At 35.1% G+C, this 23,217-nt stretch overlaps 3 protein-coding genes across 10 annotated transcripts in view; 2 read left to right on the forward strand and 1 right to left on the reverse strand.

Annotated features, from left to right (window-relative positions):
- LOC143217260 (DNA-directed RNA polymerase II subunit RPB2) overlaps positions 1-5,631 on the forward strand; it is a 30,958-nt gene extending 25,327 nt beyond the window's left edge. For all 6 annotated transcript variants that reach the window (XM_076441300.1, XM_076441302.1, XM_076441301.1 and 3 more), the window contains 3 exons: positions 159-501; positions 586-844; positions 922-5,631. In XM_076441300.1, the coding sequence (XP_076297415.1) occupies positions 159-501; positions 586-844; positions 922-1,207 (888 nt within the window). In that variant the 3' untranslated portion in view covers positions 1,208-5,631. The remainder of the gene's footprint in view (positions 1-158; positions 502-585; positions 845-921) is intronic.
- On the reverse strand, positions 2,086-10,762 carry LOC143217261 (uncharacterized). Of its 2 annotated transcripts, XM_076441307.1 has the most exons (3): positions 10,392-10,762; positions 6,452-6,673; positions 2,086-6,202 (listed from the first exon to the last, which is right to left on the reverse strand). In XM_076441307.1, exons 1-3 carry the CDS (start codon positions 10,529-10,531, stop codon positions 3,517-3,519), a joined length of 3,048 nt encoding a protein of 1,015 aa, XP_076297422.1. In that variant the 5' UTR covers positions 10,532-10,762; the 3' UTR covers positions 2,086-3,516. The 2 variants fall into 2 exon arrangements, with proteins under 2 accessions (XP_076297422.1, XP_076297423.1); XM_076441308.1 differs by lacking the exon at positions 10,392-10,762 and having other exon boundaries at positions 6,550-6,679.
- Positions 10,763-12,580: 1,818 nt separating this feature from the next.
- Positions 12,581-18,848, forward strand: Hacd2 (3-hydroxyacyl-CoA dehydratase 2). Of its 2 annotated transcripts, none has more exons than XM_076441322.1 (5): positions 12,581-16,275; positions 16,348-16,464; positions 17,022-17,256; positions 17,727-17,828; positions 17,904-18,848. In XM_076441322.1, exons 1-5 carry the CDS (start codon positions 16,192-16,194, stop codon positions 18,467-18,469), a joined length of 1,104 nt encoding a protein of 367 aa, XP_076297437.1. In that variant the 5' UTR covers positions 12,581-16,191; the 3' UTR covers positions 18,470-18,848. The 2 variants fall into 2 exon arrangements, with proteins under 2 accessions (XP_076297437.1, XP_076297436.1); XM_076441321.1 differs by having other exon boundaries at positions 12,584-16,275; positions 17,724-17,828; positions 17,904-18,847.
- The last annotated feature ends 4,369 nt before the right edge of the window (positions 18,849-23,217 follow it).

Below are 23,217 nucleotides of genomic sequence, written 5' to 3' on the forward strand. Positions count from 1 at the left end.
TGGTTTACAATGTTTGCCTTCTATCACCCGTCCCTTCATCCAACCATCCATCTATTCATACCCTATACCTTATTATCTATAATAGATGCTAATCTATCCTAATATCTATTGAATAATCAATTATATTGCATTTTCATATTTTTTAATTATTTTTTCAGTTGGACAGTACAACAAAACGGTTTACGAAAAGAGATGCATCTACCTTCTTACGTAATAGCGAAACTGGTATAGTGGATCAAGTAATGTTAACTCTAAACAGCGAAGGTTATAAATTTTGTAAGATAAGAGTACGTAGTGTCCGTATACCACAAATCGGTGACAAATTTGCTTCACGTCACGGACAAAAAGGTACTTGCGGTATTCAATATAGGCAAGAAGATATGCCATTTTCATGTGAAGGGCTTACGCCAGACATCATAATTAATCCTCATGCTATCCCATCACGTATGACTATTGGCCATTTAATTGAATGTATCCAGGGAAAAGTGTCAGCTAATAAAGGTACATTCTGACTCTGACATAACATTATATAGCAATAGTTCACTAATTCACATTTAAATCATTATTAAATGTACTTTTTCATAGGTGAAATTGGCGATGCTACACCATTTAATGATGCTGTAAATGTACAAAAAATATCAACACTCCTACAAGAATATGGATATCAACTAAGAGGAAATGAAGTTATGTATAATGGTCATACTGGTCGTAAAATTAACGCTCAAGTGTTTTTAGGACCAACTTACTATCAGCGTCTAAAACACATGGTAGACGATAAAATTCATAGTAGAGCACGTGGACCTGTTCAAATTTTAGTTCGGCAACCTATGGAGGGAAGAGCAAGGTAAAGTGCAATATTTCTATTATCTTCCTTTATATTTTTCATGTGAATATTTCCTATGAATATTAATTTATTTATAGAGATGGGGGTTTACGTTTTGGTGAAATGGAGCGTGATTGTCAGATTTCTCATGGAGCTGCACAATTTCTTAGGGAACGCTTATTCGAAGTTTCAGATCCATATCGAATACATATATGCAATTTCTGTGGTCTGATTGCAATAGCAAATTTAAGAAATAATACTTTCGAATGTAAAGGATGTAAGAACAAAACACAGATTTCTCAGGTTAGATTGCCATATGCAGCAAAACTACTTTTCCAAGAACTTATGGCAATGAACATTGCGCCTCGATTAATGGTAGCATAAATATTGATATACTTTTACGTTGCTATCCTTATAATATTATGTTGCAAAAAGAATGAGAGTTAAGGTAGATACAGTATGCAGTCTTCGTGAACTTTTGATTTGAAAATTATACAGCCAACTACACTATTAAAAACATTGCTCGAGTGTTTATTGCAGATTCATTCGTGATTGTTAGTTTCAATCAGTATAACAGAATTGAAATGTGTTTAGAACATTGACTTTTTAATCTGCTAGTCGAGCTTCCTCGCTTCTCTTATAATACAATTGAAGTGATCACATTTTACAGACAAAAAGTTATAAAGTCAAAATATATTACTTTTATAGACCGAGGTTTCGAAAATATTGAATGTAATCATTTTGTATGTGTACCTTAGTCGTGTCAGAAATTGTACCATATGTTGTACCCTAAATATGTAATACTTTTAAATATACTCAAATTAGTTATGTTTTGATAAAACGTATTATAAAGTTTAATAATATTCTTTCACGCATTTAGTGGACTATTTAAACTGAAAATATTGGTCACGTCCCAATTTTTTTTTCCTCCAACTCCAATTTTTCAATGCGTTGTGGGGAAAGTAAATATGCAGCATAAACGTATATTTCAAATTGTGTTACATAACTACTTTTTCAAATAAGAGACCTAACTGTTATCATATTTTAATAGTTTTTATATCAAAGAACAGGCTGAGTACATACCAAGCGTTTGAAGGACCCCAACCGTGCCAAGCACTGGTCTATATGTATAGCTCCAGACAACCACAAATTTTGCAAAAACTTTAACAGCTTATATCTCAATAACTGTTTGTTTGCGACGTATGGGCTCCTTCCAAACTCTTTCTTTACTCGATGAGCAGAAGGTATTAATGCAAAAAATATTTTAACAATTCAATAATTCTTTATTATAAACGTTTTTCGACAAGTTTCTTTCACAAATGTCAACCGATCTAGAGGTGTAGATTCATCCCTAGGACGGATGACCATTACTTATCTTACGCTCTGTAGTACAATAGAAATCTGAAAATATGGATTTAAGATTATCAGTAATTATAAAAATTTCCGAGAAATTTCAGTTTTTTGTACTAGGTATCGAAAATGGTTCCTGTGGATTTTCTTACAACGATAAACTAAACATGAATACACTTAGTTGGTATACACTTTTTGTATCTTTCATTTGTACCTATATTTATGTTTTGTCGTCCATACAATATATAAGGTTGTAAATAGATTCATTTTATGCACTTACGAAAAATAATTGTGCAATTTATAAAATTGCAAAAATTGCAAAGACTTTAAGAGTATTAATATATCTTTTCCTATATTAAAAATATTTGTGTGAAAGATATAAATTTCCATTTCTATAAGATTAGTCCATAGACTATGTGTCTTACAAATGACGCACAAATATTTTATTTTGCACAAAGATCCGGGGTGTACTTACCAATATCGAGTAACTAGTTAAAAGTCTATGCAGTACAGATAAAGTTGAAAGAGTGACATGCAAAAGATATTTAGTATCGTTCGCACTCTAGCACTTGCTCCTCGTAAATAAGATATATATGTATATATGTATATGTATGTATATATGGATCCATCCATCTAAACTTTAAACTATAGTTATAAGTGTACGTGTTCTCGCTGAATATTCAAAACTGATTTTCTCGAGAACGGAGCCTCAAATGAAAAAATTTTTTCTTTATATTCGATTTGTTTTTTCATGAAGAATCATCCCCTCCTCGGTTGTATTACCGATGCTGGGACACGCTGTACATATACATAAATACAAAAATAGAGCATAAAAACAACCTACGTCAGCTCTTTTTCAAAATTTAACAAGCATTTAAACTATTCGAAAGTACATAAAAATAGAATTGCCTATATGGATATGTAGAGGAGAGTCCACTCTATCTTTCGACTCGAAATTAAATTTTTTCGCATTTGTAGATCTCTCGTAACATCTCGTTTTTTAAAAATCAAAATCATATATTTTTAAAAAACCAATATCTTTGATTTTGTTTTACAACGATAAACTATATAAGAATTAAAAAAAAGAAAGTTGGACTGTATAATTTAAATACAGTTCCGAACCACCGACATTGTCTTCGTTAACCCTTGCGGTGACGTATTCTTGGTGGTTTTGCAGGCCTATGATTTCGTTTAGGAAAAGTGTTACATTTTTACGCTTCAATAACTTCCTTGTCAGTTCTTCATAAGTAACACTCATCCATTGCTGTTCCCATTTGATAGCTAATATTTTGAGAAAGTATGGGTGGAATATCAACTGTACTATTCTCCTCTGCGTCGCCGACTCACTCTGCAAACATGTCGGTCTGTGAGCAACTTTCACTTTCATACATTTCATTATCATCTTCTGCTATTTGCAATTGATAGGAAATATTTTGAGAATTTATGGGTAAAACAGCAACTGCACTATCCTCCTCTGCGTCGGCGACACACTCTGTAAAACTTTCGTTCTGTGAGTAAAGTTGACTTTCAAACATATCACTTTCTTCTTCTGCTGTTTCTATTTGATAGCCAATATTTTGAGAATCCATGGATAGATAAGCAACTCCACTATCCTCCTCTGTGTCGTCGACACATTCCGTCAAAGCTTGGCTCTGTGAGTAAGCTTGGCTCTGTGAGTAACTTTGACTTCCCCCCGTTTCACTTTCTACTTCTACTTCAAATCCAGGGAGGGGTTCGACATCCGGCTGCAGGGCATTCGGGCCGTAGTCTGGATCATCTTCAGGAAAGATCAACTTCCGCACGTGACGCGGCGTGGCAGCGGCAGCAGCAGTGGATCTTGCTTTTTTCTGGTCCGTCGCGCGTTTATTTCGCATCTCCAGTCCACGTATAATGCTAGGCGTCTCTCTGTTCATTACTTTATGCAGACGGGAAAATAGTTCTTTAGTGTTAAACTGGACGACTGCAGCGGAACATCGTGCCAAGTACGATCCTCTCTGGCTAAAATTCAGTCTTTTTGCGCCTATGTACTTGGCGACGACTGCGTTGAAAGACTCTACTAAATTGTTAGTCCTATTAAATAGCAGGCTTTGACCGTGGTTTAACAACGGACGGAGGATCTCTTGAATTCGATCGTAAACTCCCAACTTGATTAATTCCGGAACAATGTTCTCTTCGTTTTTTTTCGCGACACCGTCGCAAAAATATCCAATCTTCCGGCATTCCTTATGTTCTCCAAAGATATGACTGGGCACATTCATTATATCCATCTTCAGATTTTCTAATTGTTGCGAGGGCAGGACGTCCTCTGTACGTCTGAATTTCGCGGCGCAGCCAATGGCCGTGCGCATTTTAGTAATACCGGCCTCTATCGTTTTTTTATATTTGCTGCGCGGTGTTTTCTTTACAATTTCTCTCATCTTCTTGCAAAAATTACGCAGCAGATGATTCGTGCATTCAATTTTGCTTACACGCATCATCCCCTCGTACGGATCGCTGTCCAAAATCCTTCTATACGAACTGCTGTCGCCGTCTGCGATTAGCGTTCCGTATATTAGTCCCCGTGTCGCTAGGCTGGTCTGAAACCCTTCTAAAATAGCGTCGCTTTCCATCTTAGTGGACGGTTGATTGCTACCCCAGTTCTTGTAGCATTTGTGATCCTTCGGAGGCGTTTTGTTCTTTTCGGCGTAATAACAGATAGAACAATTCTTATTACGCACTCCAATGAACAGAACTTTCTTGGAATAGAATCCGATTATCACCCCGCAACCGGCAGGGGAGTCAAATTTCCCGGTACCGTACGAACGTTTCATCCAACTGCCATCGGCTATCACGGGGATGAATGGGATACCGGATGGCAGAACGTCGCCCCTTTCGATGGCAAGCTTCTTCTCCTCTTCCGCTGCCGCTACCATTTCTATTTCTGCAGCTTTGACCAACGCCTCCACCAGGTAGTTGTGATAGATAGTGTACGTATTCATGGTCATGGCTGACACATTTAATGCTGCCAAAAACTGCTCGAGTTGCGCGAAGCCGCCTCCAGTGGAGAGCGTTCCCATGACCGCGCTATGGTGGATGCTCATCCCTGATGAGTCCGAGCGGAGGCTGTGGATATCAGCTTTGTACTGGCACATCGAGCACTTAGCAATTAGCGTATTCATCATGCCCATCGATCTTATGTTGGTTATCTCTAGATGTTTCGTGGAACAATCCAGCTTTTTCGAGTGATTGCCTGCAGCCTTTATTTGCTCGAACACGTACCCCATGTCAACGATACATAGCTTGTCCGAACGGAATGGTTCCTGCTTTACGATTTTCGGTGTTTTTTCCACGGCGAAATAGTCTTCTGTGTCAGATTCGGTTTTCAGTTTCTCGCAACCTAATTCTCCGAGATTGTCTTCTTTTTTCACGCCGCAATAGTCTTCTGTGTTAGAGTCGGTTTTCAGTTTCTCGCAACCTAATTCTCCGAGATTGTCTTCTTTTTTCACGCCGTAATAGCCTTCTGTGTTAGAGTCAGTTTTCAGTCTCTTGCAACCCAATTTTTCGAAATTTTCTTCTCTTTTCACGCCGTAATAGACTTTTGTGTTAGAGTAGGTTTTCAGTTTCTTGCAACCCAATTTTTCGAAATTTTCTTCTTTTTTCACGCCGCAATAGTCTTCTGTGTTAAAGTCGGCATCCAGTTTCTTGCAACCCAATTCTTCGAAATTTTCTACTTCTTTCACGCCGTAATAGACTTTTGTGTTAGAGTAGGTTTTCAGTTTCTCGCAACCTAATTCTCCGAGATTGTCTTCTTTTTTCACGCCGCAATAGTCTTCTGTGTTAAAGTCGGCATCCAGTTTCTTGCAACCCAATTCTTCGAAATTTTCTACTTCTTTCACGCTGTAATCGTTTTTGCTCTTGAGAAGGGCAGCTTGCAGTTGCTCGCATTGCATTTCTTCCACTGGCGAAGAGTCGCGAGTCGGTGTTTCGGCATTGACTTCACTGAAGGCATAATCAGATCCTTGAGACGGCAGGCAGATCAGCTGATGATTCCTACGAATGTATACTGGTAAATATTTCAAATGGTATAAATATTTTTAGACATAGACTAAAACTTTCTTGTAAAGAATATCAAGCTGGATGAAGTGGTGCAATATATATGCAAATTAATTTGTTAATAACTTTTTAAGGAACGATGTACAACAACTAAAAACCTTTTGGACGTTATTTCGAAGAGTATGCTTGACAACATATGTCAAGGTCAAGGTTATTTGAGGGTGCTCCTCTATTGTAAATAATTACCTATCATTATCATCTTTAATTGTGTACGTTCCGTCGAGCACGTTGAAAACTACAGAAATAGACGCTGCAAAATCTTCTTCATTTTCACAGTTTTCTACCTTTACTTCATCGTCGCATTGTTGCTCATTGGAGGCTGACGAGGATGCTGGATTTTGCGCAGCAGCTTCTTCAGCAGCTCGTAGTGCAGCATAGTGAGCCTTCCAAGCTCTAAGCTGCTTATACCTAAAAAATAATACGGAAACTTATTGTGTAATATGGTTTACAAGATAATTCAGACAAAAATAAGTACATATGTAAATTGTATGTAGAAATAACTGACAGCAAAGGTTAATGGAAATAGCGTTGACGCGTGTTTCAAGTTCATTTATTATACACACTTACGGCATGTATGTTGATAGCAATTTCATGAAAATCGGTCGACGTTGCGGTCACCTACGAACGTTTGAAGATGGTAAAAGAAATCTAAAGATTCTTACATATTTCAATGTATGTCGTTTTTCCCCGCATCAACCGATTTCGATGAAACTTTCACTATGCATATAATTGACACGGATCTACGAAACGTACTTTTATAGGCCCTTTAAATAGGCTCACATAAAAAGTTTGTTGTAAAATGCAACTTTCAGTATTTTTTTCTACAATTCCGATCGGTTGCAATTTTTGAAAATTTTTTTTTCACTTCCTGTAGTAAACTAATTGCCCTTTTTTGCTTCCAAAAAAAAGTTCAAATCGCATAGTACAATATTAAAAAAATTTTCGTCGTTTTCAGAGCCTCCGAATATTAATTCGGGTCACTGTAGTCATCGATGTTGTTTCACGCGGTCATTTTGTATTTTGTATGGTTTCGGTAGAAATACTTTCGTCTTCATTCTGTTGATAGCTCTAGTGTTAAAGCCCACGGTTCAACGTCAGTTCTCATTCAAAAATAAAAAAGATACAAGAAATGAAAATGCTAAAAAAATTTGAAAATGAAAATGAGAAAATAAACGAAAAACAAAACTAAAAAGGAGTCGCAGAACATTCTGTGTTTACGTCGTTAGCTCTGGATAAAGCTAAGGAGAAAGTTCTAAGAATTCTTGCGTTCATTCATGTATTGTATTTCTATGCAGAAAGGTGCTAATTCATTTTCGTGCCCTTGGGCGCCACGATAATCTCGCTCGCGATACTAGCGTTGCTAAAACCGGCACTGCGTTCGGTTAGTTTGTTTTGGAGCGAGCGAGGTGAACGACCAACTTTTGCTATTACCACATCCTGCCCGTTCGTTGTCTCGATGTGTATACACAGGATGAGTCGCGTAACGTGACGATCTCAAATAACTCGCAAGTTATTTATTGTGCAAAAAAAATCTTGAAACAAATGTTGCATGGTTCCTAAGGGGACATGCAATACATACTGCCTTATGCCCAATATTTTTGCTCGTACTCGGATGAAGCACAAAATTCTGCTTAAAAAAGTATTTACCTTCGTATATCATAAATCTAATAGTTTATGAGATATTATCGATACAATTTCTCATATGTATACATAATAGCTATTATCTGGAAGATAGCAGGTGTTCGAACTGATATCCCTCAACTTGAATAAGTAGAATGGAAAATTATTTCGATAATATCTCGTTAACTATTTAGATTCATGATATACGAAGGTCAATACCTTTTTGCGCGACTTATATTTCCTCGAATATAACAAATTCGGAGAACAATTAAAATTTGTTGAACAGTATTTTATGATGCTTTGCACCTGTAATTACTGGTTACGAATTATACTGTTCCGTCGCTCGAATAAGTAGAGCCTAAAGACAACGAGAACAGACACGAGACAGACCTCACAGAGTTGCCAAGCGACGGAAAATCGATCGACTATACAGGGTGTACCGAATAAAGTGTTACGTACAAGCTGTTTTCTCAGAATCTAATCAAGATATTGACTTAATTCTTTTTGTAAATTAAATGATTAAGGGGGTCTAGTATTTTAAATAGTATGTATTAAACTTTCTCGAGGTAATTGGGGGGGGGGGGGGGAGAGGAGCCCCTAACATTTTCTAAAATGGAAACTAGTATTGATGGTTTGTTATCGTGATACCTCTCACTAAACTGAATGCTATTTGATTGAATCATTTTTTATTATTCGACATAGTTACAGAGTTATGGCAACCTCGCTAACTGCACTGAACGTGGAAAAGAACAGCGCGTGTACACAGTAAACACGGACTGCATGGCTGAAGGTGCATGAATAAATTCTGTAATTATGTCGGATAATAAAAAATGGTTCAAGCAAATACTATCCAGATTAGTGAGAGGTATCACAACAACAAAAAAAAGCGAAAAACGGCACATACAGATCGAATTGAGTAACCTGAGACTAAAGTCGGTTAAAAAAATGTACAAAAAATCTACAATTACAGATTAGTTTTTTACAGATTACTAGATTACATTACATGTAACAGCAGATACGACACCGCAACATTTCTTGGATTTTGAGCTTTTTCCAGAACTGTGTTATTTCAACAATTCGAATTACGTATTGCAAATGTATAGATGTTTGAGAACGGGTTTTAATATGCTTTCAACGTTATAAAGATAGATTAATTGTAGCTTATGTCTGGGTTAAGTTTGGGCTAAAGGGATGACATTTTGGCAATAAATCGTGAAAATCTGCAATTTTTACCATCTTTAAACGTTTGTAGCTCATTGCAACGTCGACTGATTTTGACGAAATTTTCAGAATATGTTTAATTGACACAGATCTACAAAACGTATTTTTTAAATTTTCAATATAGGCCCACATAAAAAAGTTGAAAAATCAACTTTTAGTATTTTTTCAACAATTCCGATCAATTGCAATTTTTGAGAAAATTTCTTTTCACATCCTTTAGTAAACTAATTGCTCTAGCTTCCCAAAAAAGTTCAAATCCTATAGCACAATATCAAAAAACTTATCGTATTCTTTAGAGCGGTCTTAAACTTTTGTCCGCTACTGTATATTTGAACTTGATCTTTACGTAACTATAGGAATTCTCAAAAATCTCTGTTTGAATAAAAAAGTTTAAAATGTGCTGTGTACCTCTTTTACTTGAGCTACTATATTTTGAGCCTATCTCATATATACATAATTGCAGTTTTCACTACTTCTTCTATATTTGGATAAAACATTTCTGGCAACCTTAGATGACATGCGAATGGAGTGAGTTGCCATTAGATCGTGGAAGAGAGGGCCGCCTACGAAAATCGAGCTGTATGTCGAAATTGAAAGCTTATCTTATATTTATGTATACGACCAAAGTCAGACCCCGTTTTCGTTCCGCCACCCGCAACGTGTTTACAAAAATAGTATACATACAGATAGCCGGACCAGGCTGACGCAAACGTTGCCTCCACGGCGTGTACGCATACGGAAAATTCAATCGAATATCTTCAAAATCAAAAGAGAGCCCCTATTATATGTATGAAGACGAAAAAGTTGTTCAAAATGTCGAAATCTATAACATCTTTAAATTTCATCAAAATCCAAAAGGAGTGCCTCTTTGCAATTACCCTAAAACATTTTAGCCCCCCTTAGCCATTTAATTTACCAATAAAGAAATGACGTCGATATCTTCATTGGATTCTGAGAAAACAACTTGTAATTTGTAACACTTTATCTGGTACACCCTGTATAGCAGTACTTTGCGCGGAGGTCATACATATAGTACATACATACAGACTACAGACGCTTGAAAATATGTGATCACGATAAGGTGTTTTTCTTTCATCTGTGACCGTCGTCTTCGCGGAACTTTCTTTAAAACCATTACAATTTTCGTAGGGTAAACCTCTCTTACTCGAAGACTTCGACAAGTCGAAACCTCTGTAGCTCAAAGATTTTAGTTCTTCCCTTGAGATTTGAGTTACCGAGGTTCGACTATATGTACAAATTTAAAGGTTTTATGCTGCATGCTTACCTATTCTTGGCGGCTCTTTTTCTCGAGTATCTTTTTGCGCATAAAGTAAGTTTTTTGGGCGAGTTTTTTCTCCTAGGCGGACCATCAAATACGAACTGATAGGTACTGTCGGTGTTCTGCTCGTTTGGTTCGAAACCCATTTTGATGAACTTTATATTCTCTATTGACACTCTTTAATACACCCCTTTAAGATACATTTAAATGCCATATACTGCAACTACACGTACTATACACGATTAATCCCAGTATCCTTTCACTGTCGCGTTGTACACGGATACCAATTTTTTTACTAGCGGAATTGAAAAGCGTCAACAGTTGTATGCGTGGTTGTCTGCCAGTGGACTGCAGTGAACTGAGTGAACTGATGACTCAGGTCACGACAGTGCGTGACGCCCCACGCCCCGCGCCATGTTACGAGCCACCTCCCCCGTGTCGCGTTATCGCGTCTGTTCAAGTTTATGGGTGGAGAAGAGAGTTGGCATGGTTGGGGCGATCTCTCTACAAAAAGTATTTTTTAAATTTTCAATGTACGCTCACTTAAAAAAGTTGTAAAATGCAACTTTCAGTATTGTTTCTACAACTCCGAGCGATTGGAATTTTTGGAAAAATTTCTCCTCACATCCCGTAGTAAACTAATTGCTCTAGCTTCTCAAAAATATTCACATCGAATAGTACAATATTAAAAAAGTTATCATCTGTTTTAGAGCGTCCGGATATACATCTTCGTATTAATCGGGTTGATTCAAGCAAGATCGGGTATCTGTGCCGTGATTGTCAGTGGGGCCCTTAATGTTTCCTACCAGTGTATTCCTGCTTTCACGAATACACGTGGCACGTGTTGCGTCATCAAACCCTTTGTGAAGGGACAATCGCGTGACCACGAAGGCCGGTCAGACTACCTGCTGGCGGCATAACGACCCTGAACGACATAAACGATGAAAGGCTTTGTCAAAGGGAGAAAGAGAGAAATTCGTATATAATTATACAGAAACGTAAAAAGACCAGCAATTTTCGTAGGATACTATTTTTATCCGCGCACTGGTTTCGGAGATATTTAAAAGAGAAACAGAACGAGGCATATTACTGCGTAAAATTCTTTGACGCAAATTGTTGATGTTTTCCAGTTGTACTAGCGCGTACCGTTTGGGAACAAAATTGTCCTCGATCGATCTCCTGTTTATGTTGTGTGTCTGTCTTTCAATATAAACTCTAGTCGACATCTTTTTGTGGGGACACTTAAAGTCTGTTATTTATAGAACACAACTATACTTGACTCCAAATAAGAATGTATTTATTAGCCGACGAATTTAAGACTCTACTGCGCATCTGACTCTAACGGAACTCGTTCATTGGCTAATCCCCCTACTCGTACTTCGCCGACCACGCGATCATTGGCTGACCCCATCAATTTTATGGCCGTACGCGCAACTACTTACGCAGTACATACAAGTACATTCTTATTTGGAGGCAAATACAATAGAAAGCGTGTACAGGAATACATATAGAGCTATGCCAACAGATACCTTCAACAATGTTCGTTCAGAATTTGAGAATCGTATGTATTATTGTTTAGCAAACAACGGAGAACATTTTGAAAATTTGTTATAGTTATAAAGAAATGACAAACTTTCTCGCAGAGTAACTATGACTCGTTCTACATCCCTTTAAATATCTCCGAAACTAGTGCGCGGATAAAAAAAAAAGTATCCTACGAAAATTGCTGGTCTTTTTACGTACAATATGATCCCATAATAAAAAATATAGGTTTCCATTTGAAAAAACAAAGTTGACCTTCAGATGATCTTGAAAACGCCACCCAAATAAAAACCTGATAGTGCCCCCCTCTTTCCCCCTCGAAATCCTTGGTTTTACACTTTTCTATCTTTCATACTTTTCGAGATATTCGGCTGGAAAGTTTTCAAATGAACATCCTGTATGTTGCCGCCCCTCGGTCTTCGTTTTCGAGACATTTATAAAAATAGTTTTCGTGCTCTTCCGTTTGGTTTGAGTTAGGTTTTTCATCGTATCGTGGTAGAACGCCGTTAGATGTCTAAATCTGGAAAAAATACGATTTAGCATGAATACCCGCATACGGGTGGGGGGTTATTAAACAGGTGACCTGAATAACTAAATAACATATGCAAATGAAATTCGTCAGACAGTGCCAAAGATCGAGCGGCGGTAATATACGTACAGTGTGCAGTGTACAGGATAAGGTTGCTTAGAATTACGAGTTCTACAACATATTTGAGTTTCATCAAAATCGGTGAGGTGTACCCCTTCTTTTGTATTATATAATTACCGAAATTCGTTCTCCGGACATTGATTAATTTCTTACTACACGGCTCATCATGTACCACGTGTATTTTAGTACACGTTCAAAGCCTAATAGGTAGCCGGATACTTTCGCGAACCCGAAACGTATCATACAGACTTTCGGGAATCCGAAACGGATCATTCTTTCGGGAGCCAGGTATTTCTTGCCGAAGTGTTCTCGACCCGACCCCGAGTGTCGGGTATCCTGAGATTTCGGATTCTCGCACAAGCCTAAAAACATCGATATTTAATATGCAATCAAGGTAAGTATACAGGGTAGACCAGAAGAACCAAAATCCTGCATGTAATGTGGTTTAGCACCAAAATGACCACCTTTTGGGGTGTTATGTATAATCGCAATCATTTACTGTACTATAATCTACCTGCTGAATGCGTATTGCCGCTCTGAATCGCAAATGCATTGAAGGAAATACATAGTAAATAACAACGGGGAGTAGCGACTCATTGTTGCGACAAGCGAGTTGTTTACATTTTTTTTAACGACTTCGAAAAAGGAGGAGGTTACTCAATTCGATCTGTATGTGCCTTTTTTCGCTTTTTTTTCTATGTACGTTCACCGATTATGTTCGCCGAGATGGATGGACCAAACGGAACGAAATCTTTTGCATCTTGTAGAGTATGTCCCCGAGGTGGTCCCGTGAAAAAAATTTTGCATTTTTTATTCCTTACGATTTTATTTGCGAAAAATGAATTATTTCATGTATGTTCACCGATTACTCCGAGATGGATGGACCAATCAGGACGAAACCTTCTGTATTTTGTAGGGTATGTTTCCCGATTGGTCCCTTGAAAACAAATTTTGCATTTTTTCATTCTTTGCGGTTTACATTGCAAATATGAATTACAATTAATGTTATCGGCGCACGGTTCGATCAATATGAAAATAAGCAAATTTGCAAAAATATCACATGAAATTTAATTCAACGTTTCGGTCTCAATTTAGACCATTTTCAAGAATAGAAAATCTCAGTATTGCCTCTGTAAGAAATGTGATATTTTTGCAAATATCGTTTTTTTTGGACATCGATAATGGTTATACTTTGCTGAAAACAATTTCCGTAATCGATAATGGCCGTTAGCATCTGAAAATGATAGTGTAAATATTAAAACACGTACAAATTAATATTTTAGAAAAATTAAATTTTTCGAATAATTTCTGTGAAATTCAATGATGAACCTTGACTTACCTGTGATGAAACATGAGCTTTTGATAAATGATATTTTTTTTATGATCTCTGCTGAGAACCATTTCACGATAACGAAGTGATAAGAATTTCGAGTAATCGAGCGGTAGATAAAAGATCAACCTAGCGCGCTGGGCCCCTCAAGCCCTCAAGAATCTTATTTGCTTACGTAACTTCGTTCGAGAAACCGGCACACTCGCACACCGCTCGGTCGGCGTGTAAGTACGTGTGTTGGGTTGCTGGGTGGATCGAGTGGGTCACGTATGCAGTGTTTTTCGATAAATGATCCAAAGATATTGCCTCCGGAAACTATCTCCACTACCGCGGGGTATACCCCGTGAGGGGCTGGGAAGCTCGAGCGGCTTCGGTCGCCGAGGAGTGTTACGCAATACGGGTCGGGTTGAGATATCGGTTTGACAATGAGACCAAGAGACCACTACTAATTACTAACCCAATAATAAAACTTCTTCATACATTCCTGGCATTTTTCTAATGAATTTCCTGCGAATTTTTCCGGTTGATGGGCGTTTCCTTGGTATCATTGCTGTGATATGTTTCCATCAAAATGTTTATAATGTTCATCAGATTGACCTTCATGTTTGTAAAAACGAATCTAAAAATAAACAATCAGTAAAAGTAAATTGTTTGAAGGATCCACAGTTATATTTCGATAAAACAAGCCAGAATTCCCCCACACGCCAGATACAAGACTATCTTCCATTACGCATAATTATTGTTGAATGGCAAACAACAAGAAAATCCTGAAACATGTATCCCCTATTTTGGATCAAAGATCACACACCCAAGTTTACATTAAAATCAACTAACAATAAATACGAGAAACTGCAAAAAAAAAATCAAATTTTTAATATATTGTTCAAACAAAAAATTTTTGTTAAAATTTTCTTGCGCGACTACATTTCCCATTGAAAAACACACAATTTAAAAAAAAAATTCAAATTTTTTCGACCTCTGGTTTCCGAGATATCTCAAAAAGTATGGTTTTGACCCCCAACTTTGAGGGCTGTTTTCACCCCTTCAAAGTGGATGGTTGCCGATAAAAAAAATACGTGTCAAATATTTTTCAAAGAACTATAAACTCCCAAAGTTTCATCAAAATCCGATTTTCGCATCTGAATTTATGTTCCCTTGTTAGACGACTATTTTTGTTCTAAGGTAATTCAGGAAAAGATACCGATGTATTCAGAGCAGGGTTGTGCAGAATTACAATTGAATTACTCCAGGAATTATAATTACGAGATAATTAAATTACATTATTGTAATTCATAATTCAGGTCTTCGTTCAATTAAATTACAATGTAATTCGTAAATGCAATTGCGTACAATTATAAAATACTCTGTAATTAAATGACATTAATTACGAATTACATTGTAATTTAATTAAAATTAAAAATTAAAAAATGATAAAGTAATAGATAAGAGGAGGTTGAAAAATCCATGTGAAGGTTTCGGACAGAAGGAATTTATTATTTATAAGTTTATAATATCCGAACAGCAATAACTTCTGTGTTTCACATTTTTTAAAAATTTCTCCGCGGAGAATTCGAATTTCAAAAATACAAAATGCCGACAGCAATCCGCCCGCAACTTTTTTTACCAACAAGAAACCATCCGCCCGTAGATGTAGCCACCGTTTTCTTTGTTGTACAAAGTTCCATAACGTGAACGGCGATTTTTCCCACATTTCACCTTCCACTTCCACGAAATTAAACGTGTAACCTTGGGTAGGAAACCAAACGAATGAATATTAACAATGGGTCCAAAATGATTTTACAAAATTTACAACTAATCTACATAATCGACATCCGCCACAGGCGAAAACCCGGGCTCCGGGCGTGAGCACCAGTGAGCACTCTCACTCTCATATATACTCTCTGGTGCGTACCAGTGCGTACACTGTACACCTGTACACTCAGTACACTGTGACAGTTGTCGTTCGTGTATTTTGATGCAGCTTCTGGCTTCTAAATAGACGTATTTAGGTAAATGTAGGTAATCGAAGTAGCTAGTAGTTAATAAGCGGGATATTGACAATTATATGAATGTTAAACAAAGTGTTTGCTCGGTGTGTTAGATACAATTAATACAATTATATTGTTCTAAATATAAATAAGTGAGTTGATACATTCTTTGCAATCATGGTAACTTTTGTAAATACTTTGCATTGGCTTTGAATGAGCGACAGAAGAAACAACTTTATAACTTCCTTACAAAACAAAGTACAGTGACATGCAATTTTAATAATTACAAATTAAAACATGGCTGAGACATTAATTCCATTTGTATACTGGGCTCAAACAAAAAGTCAAGTTACATTAAAGGTAGAATTAACAAATGTTAAGGTATGTATCTTAAATAATCCGTGTGTATGGAGTTTATTATAACATATCATTAATATTACATGTATTTTTTAGGATTTAAATGTTGATATGGATGAAAAAAGGCTGTGCGTTAATGCACATGGACAAGGTGCCAAAGGTTTTAATAATTATCGATTTAGTCTCGACTTACATTCATCCATTAACACTGAGGTAAAATATGTATAATAATAAGTAGACTGCGTATCTTTATGCATTTATGGCTTATGAAAATTTTCAAGAAATGCTAGAATATAAAATTCAATATAATTTAGTAAGATTTTTATTTCTTTTGGATCTACAAAGGCTGTTCCCATTAAAAATACAATTATTTCATGCCACTTTCTTAAAATTTGTCTATAAAAATTGAAAATTGCGTAAATGTCCGCAGTCTAATGATAAGCATCGATATTTAATTCAATTTCAATAAAAGGAAGAATATTTGTTCATATAAGAAATATTATTCAATATCTTGAATGAGATCTTTTAAGTAATTGTATTGGTTTAACGTTTAACCCATTACATGACATGAAATATTCAAGTAACATTTCTAATAAACGTTTGAGCATTTATATAATAAATTAATGGCTTGTAACACTTTATCTGGCACACCCTGTATATCTTTACTGAATTTATTTACCAAAGTTTCATAAATTAGAACTAAATGAAAACTAGTGTGTATTTAATTAATTAGTACTTTTTAATTAATTAATACTTTTTCATTGTTGTAGGAAAGTACTTATAATGTAATAGAAAGTCAAGTCGATTTTGTATTAAAGAAAAAATGTCTTGGTTGGTGGCCAAGACTAACTAGTCAGCCTCAAAAACCTGCTTGGTTAAAAATCGATTTTGATAAATGGACAAGCGAAGATTCAGAAGACAATGAAGATAAAAAACGGGACATATGCAATGACTATCCTGGCATGTATGATAAACTTTATAAAGAAGAATTTGGTTACAAAAAAGGTATATTTTCTTATAGAATATAAGGTCGGATACATATTAAATAACCGCCTCTATTATTTTCATTCTTTGTGAATTAATCGAGCGGATGGCACTCACCGTTCATGATGTCCTTAGCAAAATAGTTCCTTTGTCTGTGTTTGACTGTTTTATTTATGAATGAAACTAATGTTATTTATGAAAATGTGAAAAATTATGAGGAGTTTACTAAAAAGGATAATAATATAGGAGGTTATTTTAGAGTGTTTATGTCCAAATCTATTTAACTCAGTTCCGAAATGAGAATATGGCTGGACAAAGAAACACGGATTTGATTGTTTATTAGACATATATGGTTTCATTTTGGATTGAAACGTTAAAACCATTTTGCTTTTACCACTGTTCTTGCTAGCCATCTTTCTCGTCTCTGAATAGCAAATTTCTTAAAATTCAGTAACAGCATTAATTAGTTGTCTTTATTTATTCTCTAGAAGATTCCAAGATGGTGTACTTAATATTTTATAATCTTTGCCAGTTTGTTGGTTTTACTTATATCGTCACTGTAATGACCATCATGTATTTACGGGATGGACCAGGTTAGTAAACGTTTAAATAATTATGATTCCATTATTGGCTACGTGGTTATTGAGAAGTTGAATTTTTATTTTTAGCTTCCATGAAAGATACATACACCGCTGTTGGGAATCCAATAAAGTTTATACAGCTTTTACAATTTTTAGAAGTTATGCACGCTTTATTTGGCTACACTAAAGGTAGCACCTTGGTATCATTTGTACAAGTAGGCGGTAGGGCATTTGTTTTATTCGCTATGATTGAAGCTGAACCTCGTATGCAAACAAAACCTGTTGTTTTTTACCTATTCGCTACTTGGAGTGTAATAGAAATAGTTAGACACCCTTACTATATAACGCAATTACTAAAAATTGAAATTCCATTTTTAACATGGCTTAGATACACTATATGGATGCCGTTATATCCGCTAGGATTTCTTTGCGAAGGGGTTATAATATTAAGAAATATCCCATATTTTGAAGAAACGGAACAATTTACTTGTTCCTTGCCTAATTCATGGAATTTTGCGTTTCATTTTCCATCATTCTTAAGAATATACTTACTTGTATTTTGTTTACCTATCATGTATATGTTAATGTCCCGTATGAATCAGGTACGTTATAAAAAATTAGGTAAATACAAATCCAGAGGGAAGTATGCATGATTTAACGAATAATTTTAAATGTATTTATTGATTACATTGTAAATTTGTTAAATAATTTTATAATTATTACTGTTTATCAATATTATACCACAGACGAGATATAGAAATTTATTTAATTTCTTTTTTTTTTCTTTTAATTTCTTTCTATATCTCGTCGGTGATTATTCTTTTTTTACGTTTTTTTCTACATTTTTTTACGTTTTTTAATTCTTTTTTGCCTTCTCTAAGTCAGGAAACATTTACCAAATATTTGCTATTTACACTTATAGTTATTAATGTAATTTTAATGAATATATAATATAAATAAATACAAATTCAGCTGTGAACGGGTATTGTTACAGTCCAGAATAAAGTCATCCTGGTTTAATCTTTGGTTATTATTCATCCCCTGACACATTATATTTATATTTATTAATGAAAAATCAAAAGTATTGGCTCTGGTATTGGATATTCATTACAGCAGCAAATGATTCGTGCCGCTTTCCCATAAAAATGTAGGGACTGCACCGACTGCACCACCGACGAGATACTATTAAAGACTGCCAGCCCCTGTGTTATTCCGCGGGACCGGTAAGTGGGCGCGAGTGGGCGCGGGGATAACGGGAAAGTTACAGTGATCTGATATACCACAGCGGTAAAAGTTCCACAATCGACGCGATATTCGTCAAGTTGAAGAAGAATGATATAGTAGAATGCTGACATTACCTATTCTGTAATTGCCTTATAATACTATATATAATTCTCTTATTGCATTCTTATTTTCCTTATTATCACCATTGTAATAATTGTTTACAATATAATCGATAGTTTATAGATGTAGGAAAAATGGAAGTAATTACTACGTAATATTCTACAAATGTATTGGAATTTAAAAGTAATTTGAACATTATTGCGTTATATATAAAATAATGATTCTTAAAAAATATTTTGTTATGTTGTGTAATGACAAAATTCAATCGTTCTTATTAAGATCCTTAGTAGGAAACAGAAAATTAATTTTTTTACTTATTTATCCCATACTTGTAATGCTCGACAGCATTATTGACTGCAATTATTAAAGTAGAGGTAGTAACAAGATAAAAGTATTAACTAATTAAACTAATTTTCGACGGCTCCTATCCATACAATGTTCTTTAGAGGCAGTATTTCGTACGATGATATCTAAAAAAATAATTCTATTTGACTCTATACGAATATTTCTTGCACCATATATGACGCTATTTAAAAAGTGCGTGTAACATTATTTTATTTCATTCTGAACTGAACCACTTCCTGAAACATGATTCATTTATGAGTACATTGTGCGACGAGACGAAGAGCTAGCAGACGAAGTCGAAGTCGAAATCTTAAAAGAATAAGGACTCTCCGCGTCTCTTTTTTTCCCGACGCTGTCCTTCTTTGTGTCCGAAACTTGCGTCGCTCATTGCATAAGCAAATATCATCGGAATTATATAATTTTGGTATCATTATCATAAAAAGAAACAAAATTCACCAAATATGTTAAGTAAAATCCTATAAAAAAATAATGATAAATAATTAAGCTTTGTTGTTTGATTAGTAGTCTCACACCGATATACCCGACCCGACCCGTATCATGTTACAATGTTTCACTCCACTCCACGGCGACCGAAGCCCCCGAGCTTCACTTCCCTTTTCTCCGTTCGTCATCATAGAATAGTGTTTCCTGAAAATTGAATGTCTCTGGCCAGACTCGAGTTTTCGACATTTATAGCAAGCTTGCTATAATCTTATCTTATATGTCAAAATTTAGTTTTCTATTTAAAATATTTTGTTGTTAAAACTCATTAATAGTTTTAAATAGTACTTGAATATATTTAAAATGATATTGGAATATTGGAATATTACAATTTGGAATGAAGGGCCTAGCCGGACGAGATAGTCCTTCGAATTATTTAAACAGCCGTTGTGCCATTCAATTTTCGGTCCATTTTCCCCATTTACTTGCATTAATTTAATCATATAATTGCATTTAATTGAAATTGATATTTGAGATTTTTTCCCGATTTTTTGGTTCAAAATGTTAATTACACAAAGTGAAAAACACGCAAAAATTCGACAAATGCAGGTTTTTTAGAGAAATTGAAAAATAGCATTGATCATATTTTTAGACTATCAACATATGTACCAGAACTTTTTTTACGACAGCTCGTAAACGACAAAGAGGGACTGAGGAACGAGGCAGCCGACACAGTTCAAAAGGCTGCGTACCGATTACATCAATGCACATAGGAAAGTTTTTTATTTTTCAATCTTTTTTACGGAATTACCAACGTATTTGTGAGATCCTTCTAATTAAAATGAGCCTAAATACGGCATAATTTGAGCCATATTTACTTATTTAAAGTGTGATAATAATTACCTAATATAGGTTATTATAATATAGGTCATTTAATATAATATATTTATAATTATAAATAATTTAGGGATGTGCGGGCCGCTCGATGTTCGGGTTCGAGTCGGGTCGGGTCGCAGAAAGTCCGGCGGCGGCCCTTCGATTCGACTTCGAATTCGTCGGGCGGGTACGAAAAGAATCGAACAAGTTCGGGCGGACGAGTTATTGCGTTATCCGAGATTCAAATACTCTGCGTTCTTATGACATACATAATGGTAATAATGGTTTTCTTTCTTTACTTATAACGTGATTTTTAATATACTTGGTTTTTTTATAACTACATTAGGTATATTCGCCAAACGCGTGCCTGCTCTTTATTTGTATTAAAGCTTGAATAATGCACTTTTCATGTGAAAAACTTAAAAGACAATATTTCTAGCTTTTTAACGAATTTTCTCCGAATGAACTTAGATATGTATCGATAATATCATTAAAATGTCTTTACGGAAGTTATACAATACACCTAGAAGATTACAATATGGTAAAGTATGGCAATAATTAAAAACGAAATATAAATATAAACATTATACGTATTATATTTCGTGTTTAATTACTAAGTAATTACACAACAAAATTTTTTTCGATTTCTTTAAAATTAAAAAAAAAAAATTTTTTTAAAATTTTTTTTTGTACCTTACGATGATGTTTCCGCTTACAATAATCGAAAATTATCCCAATGCAAGAGTGAGTTAATCATCTCTACTCGCGAGAATACATTTTCAAAGAATATCGATGAAAGTACAAAAAAAAATTTATATTACAATCTTTAAAAAAACAATCAGTTCAAAACGAATTATTAACTGAGATTAAATTGAAAATTAATATAAACTATATGATAATTATTAATAACATTGATGTTGAAAACGGATTGATTAATGGAGCACACATGCGGAATATTAAAATTTATTACTTTTCAAGAAAATACTAAAATTCCGTCTATATTGTGGTTAGATTTTCAATTGGCCAGAGTAGGAGTGAAAGTAAGAACTCGTTATCGTGATTATATGAAAAATGCACAAATATTGATCAAAATTTTACACCAATAATTAAAATATCGAATCAAGTAAATATGTCGAGTGAGGAAAAATATCAAATCACACGTAGTCAATTTCCAGTGGTTCCTGCTGAAGCGATTACGATTCATAAAAGTCAGGGACAAACATACGAGAAAGTATGTTTGGATTTTAAAAAATCAGAAAGGCGAACTTTACAAATATTGTATGTAGCACTGAGCAGAGTTTCAAAATTGAGCGCAGTTTATATATTTTGGGACAATTTAAATTAACAGTATCGAAGAAAACCAAGATCACTACTGCAAACCCGGATAATGAGGAGTTGTATCGTTTGCGAAAAACTAATTAAGACAATTTATTTTGCAACATTAGTATGCTATAACAAGGAACCAAGCGAGCAACGAGCATACAATGTTGGTTTAATGTGACGCCATATAGCAAACATTTTGATAAGTAGAAAACTATTGAATTTCCCTCAAAACGTATAATCTTCTTAAAACGTACACTTAATAATGATAATAATATACTGCAACTAACGAATCGGGAAGTTCTTTGTGTGGCTCGTGGAGAGTCACACACCAAATAAAAAAAAACATTAATAGCTATAGGTACTACTAGCCATGCGTACCACTAACCCTTTCGCAAGAGCAGTCCTATCCGCGAGCGAGCAAAGCGAGCGAGCAAAAACAACCCTACTCGCGAGCGAGCGAAGCGAGCGAGCAACAATAACCCTCTAGTTTTTTATTTTATATGATTTTATTTTAAGTTAATTTCTATTTTATTTTATATTGTATACTATATATTATCTTTTAAGAATTTGTGTAAGATTAATGATAGTTAAGTAGGTTACTTAACAGTTAATAAAAACATCACCCACTGAAAAGTTATCATAACTTATTACATACCACGTTGTAAATATTTTCTTATAATTTTTTCACGTGAAACGTGCATTATTTCAAATTTTAATACAAATAACGATCATGCACATGTCTGCCGAATATACCTAATGTACTTATATAAAAATCACATTATGGACAAGTTATGAAAGAAATACGTACCATTATTATTATTATCTATTTCATAAGAACGCACAGTTGATTCTCGGGTATCGCGATAACTCGTTCGCGCGATCTTGTTCTATTGTTTTAGAAGCCGCCCGACAAAGGTGAGTCATGAGTACACTGCGGATCTTTATGCAAAATAAAAAATGTTTGCATTGATTGCACGGCACATGAGCCAAATATAAATTGTATTCTTCTTTTAATTATCCTATTAAGCTGAAACTAATACGTTGATGTCCTTAAATATTTTTAACATGTCCA

Source organism: Lasioglossum baleicum, chromosome 16 (assembly GCF_051020765.1).
Source record: "Lasioglossum baleicum chromosome 16, iyLasBale1, whole genome shotgun sequence".
Taxonomy (NCBI): Eukaryota; Metazoa; Arthropoda; class Insecta; order Hymenoptera; family Halictidae; genus Lasioglossum; species Lasioglossum baleicum.

Bases quoted from the DNA above. Each gene is read 5' to 3' on its own strand.
- LOC143217261 (XM_076441307.1), bottom strand. From the start codon at position 10,531: ATGGGTTTCGAACCAAACGAGCAGAACACCGACAGTACCTATCAGTTC. The intron at 6,674-10,391 runs GTAAGCATGCAG...ATTATTTTTTAG, and splicing joins AAAAGAGCCGCCAAGAATAG to GTATAAGCAGCTTAGAGCTT. The intron at 6,203-6,451 runs GTAATTATTTAC...ATACATTCGTAG, and splicing joins ATTAAAGATGATAATGATAG to GAATCATCAGCTGATCTGCC.
- Hacd2 (XM_076441321.1), top strand. From the start codon at position 16,192: ATGGCTGAGACATTAATTCCATTTGTATACTGGGCTCAAACAAAAAGT. The intron at 16,276-16,347 runs GTATGTATCTTA...TGTATTTTTTAG, and splicing joins TAGAATTAACAAATGTTAAG to GATTTAAATGTTGATATGGA. The intron at 16,465-17,021 runs GTAAAATATGTA...TCATTGTTGTAG, and splicing joins ATTCATCCATTAACACTGAG to GAAAGTACTTATAATGTAAT.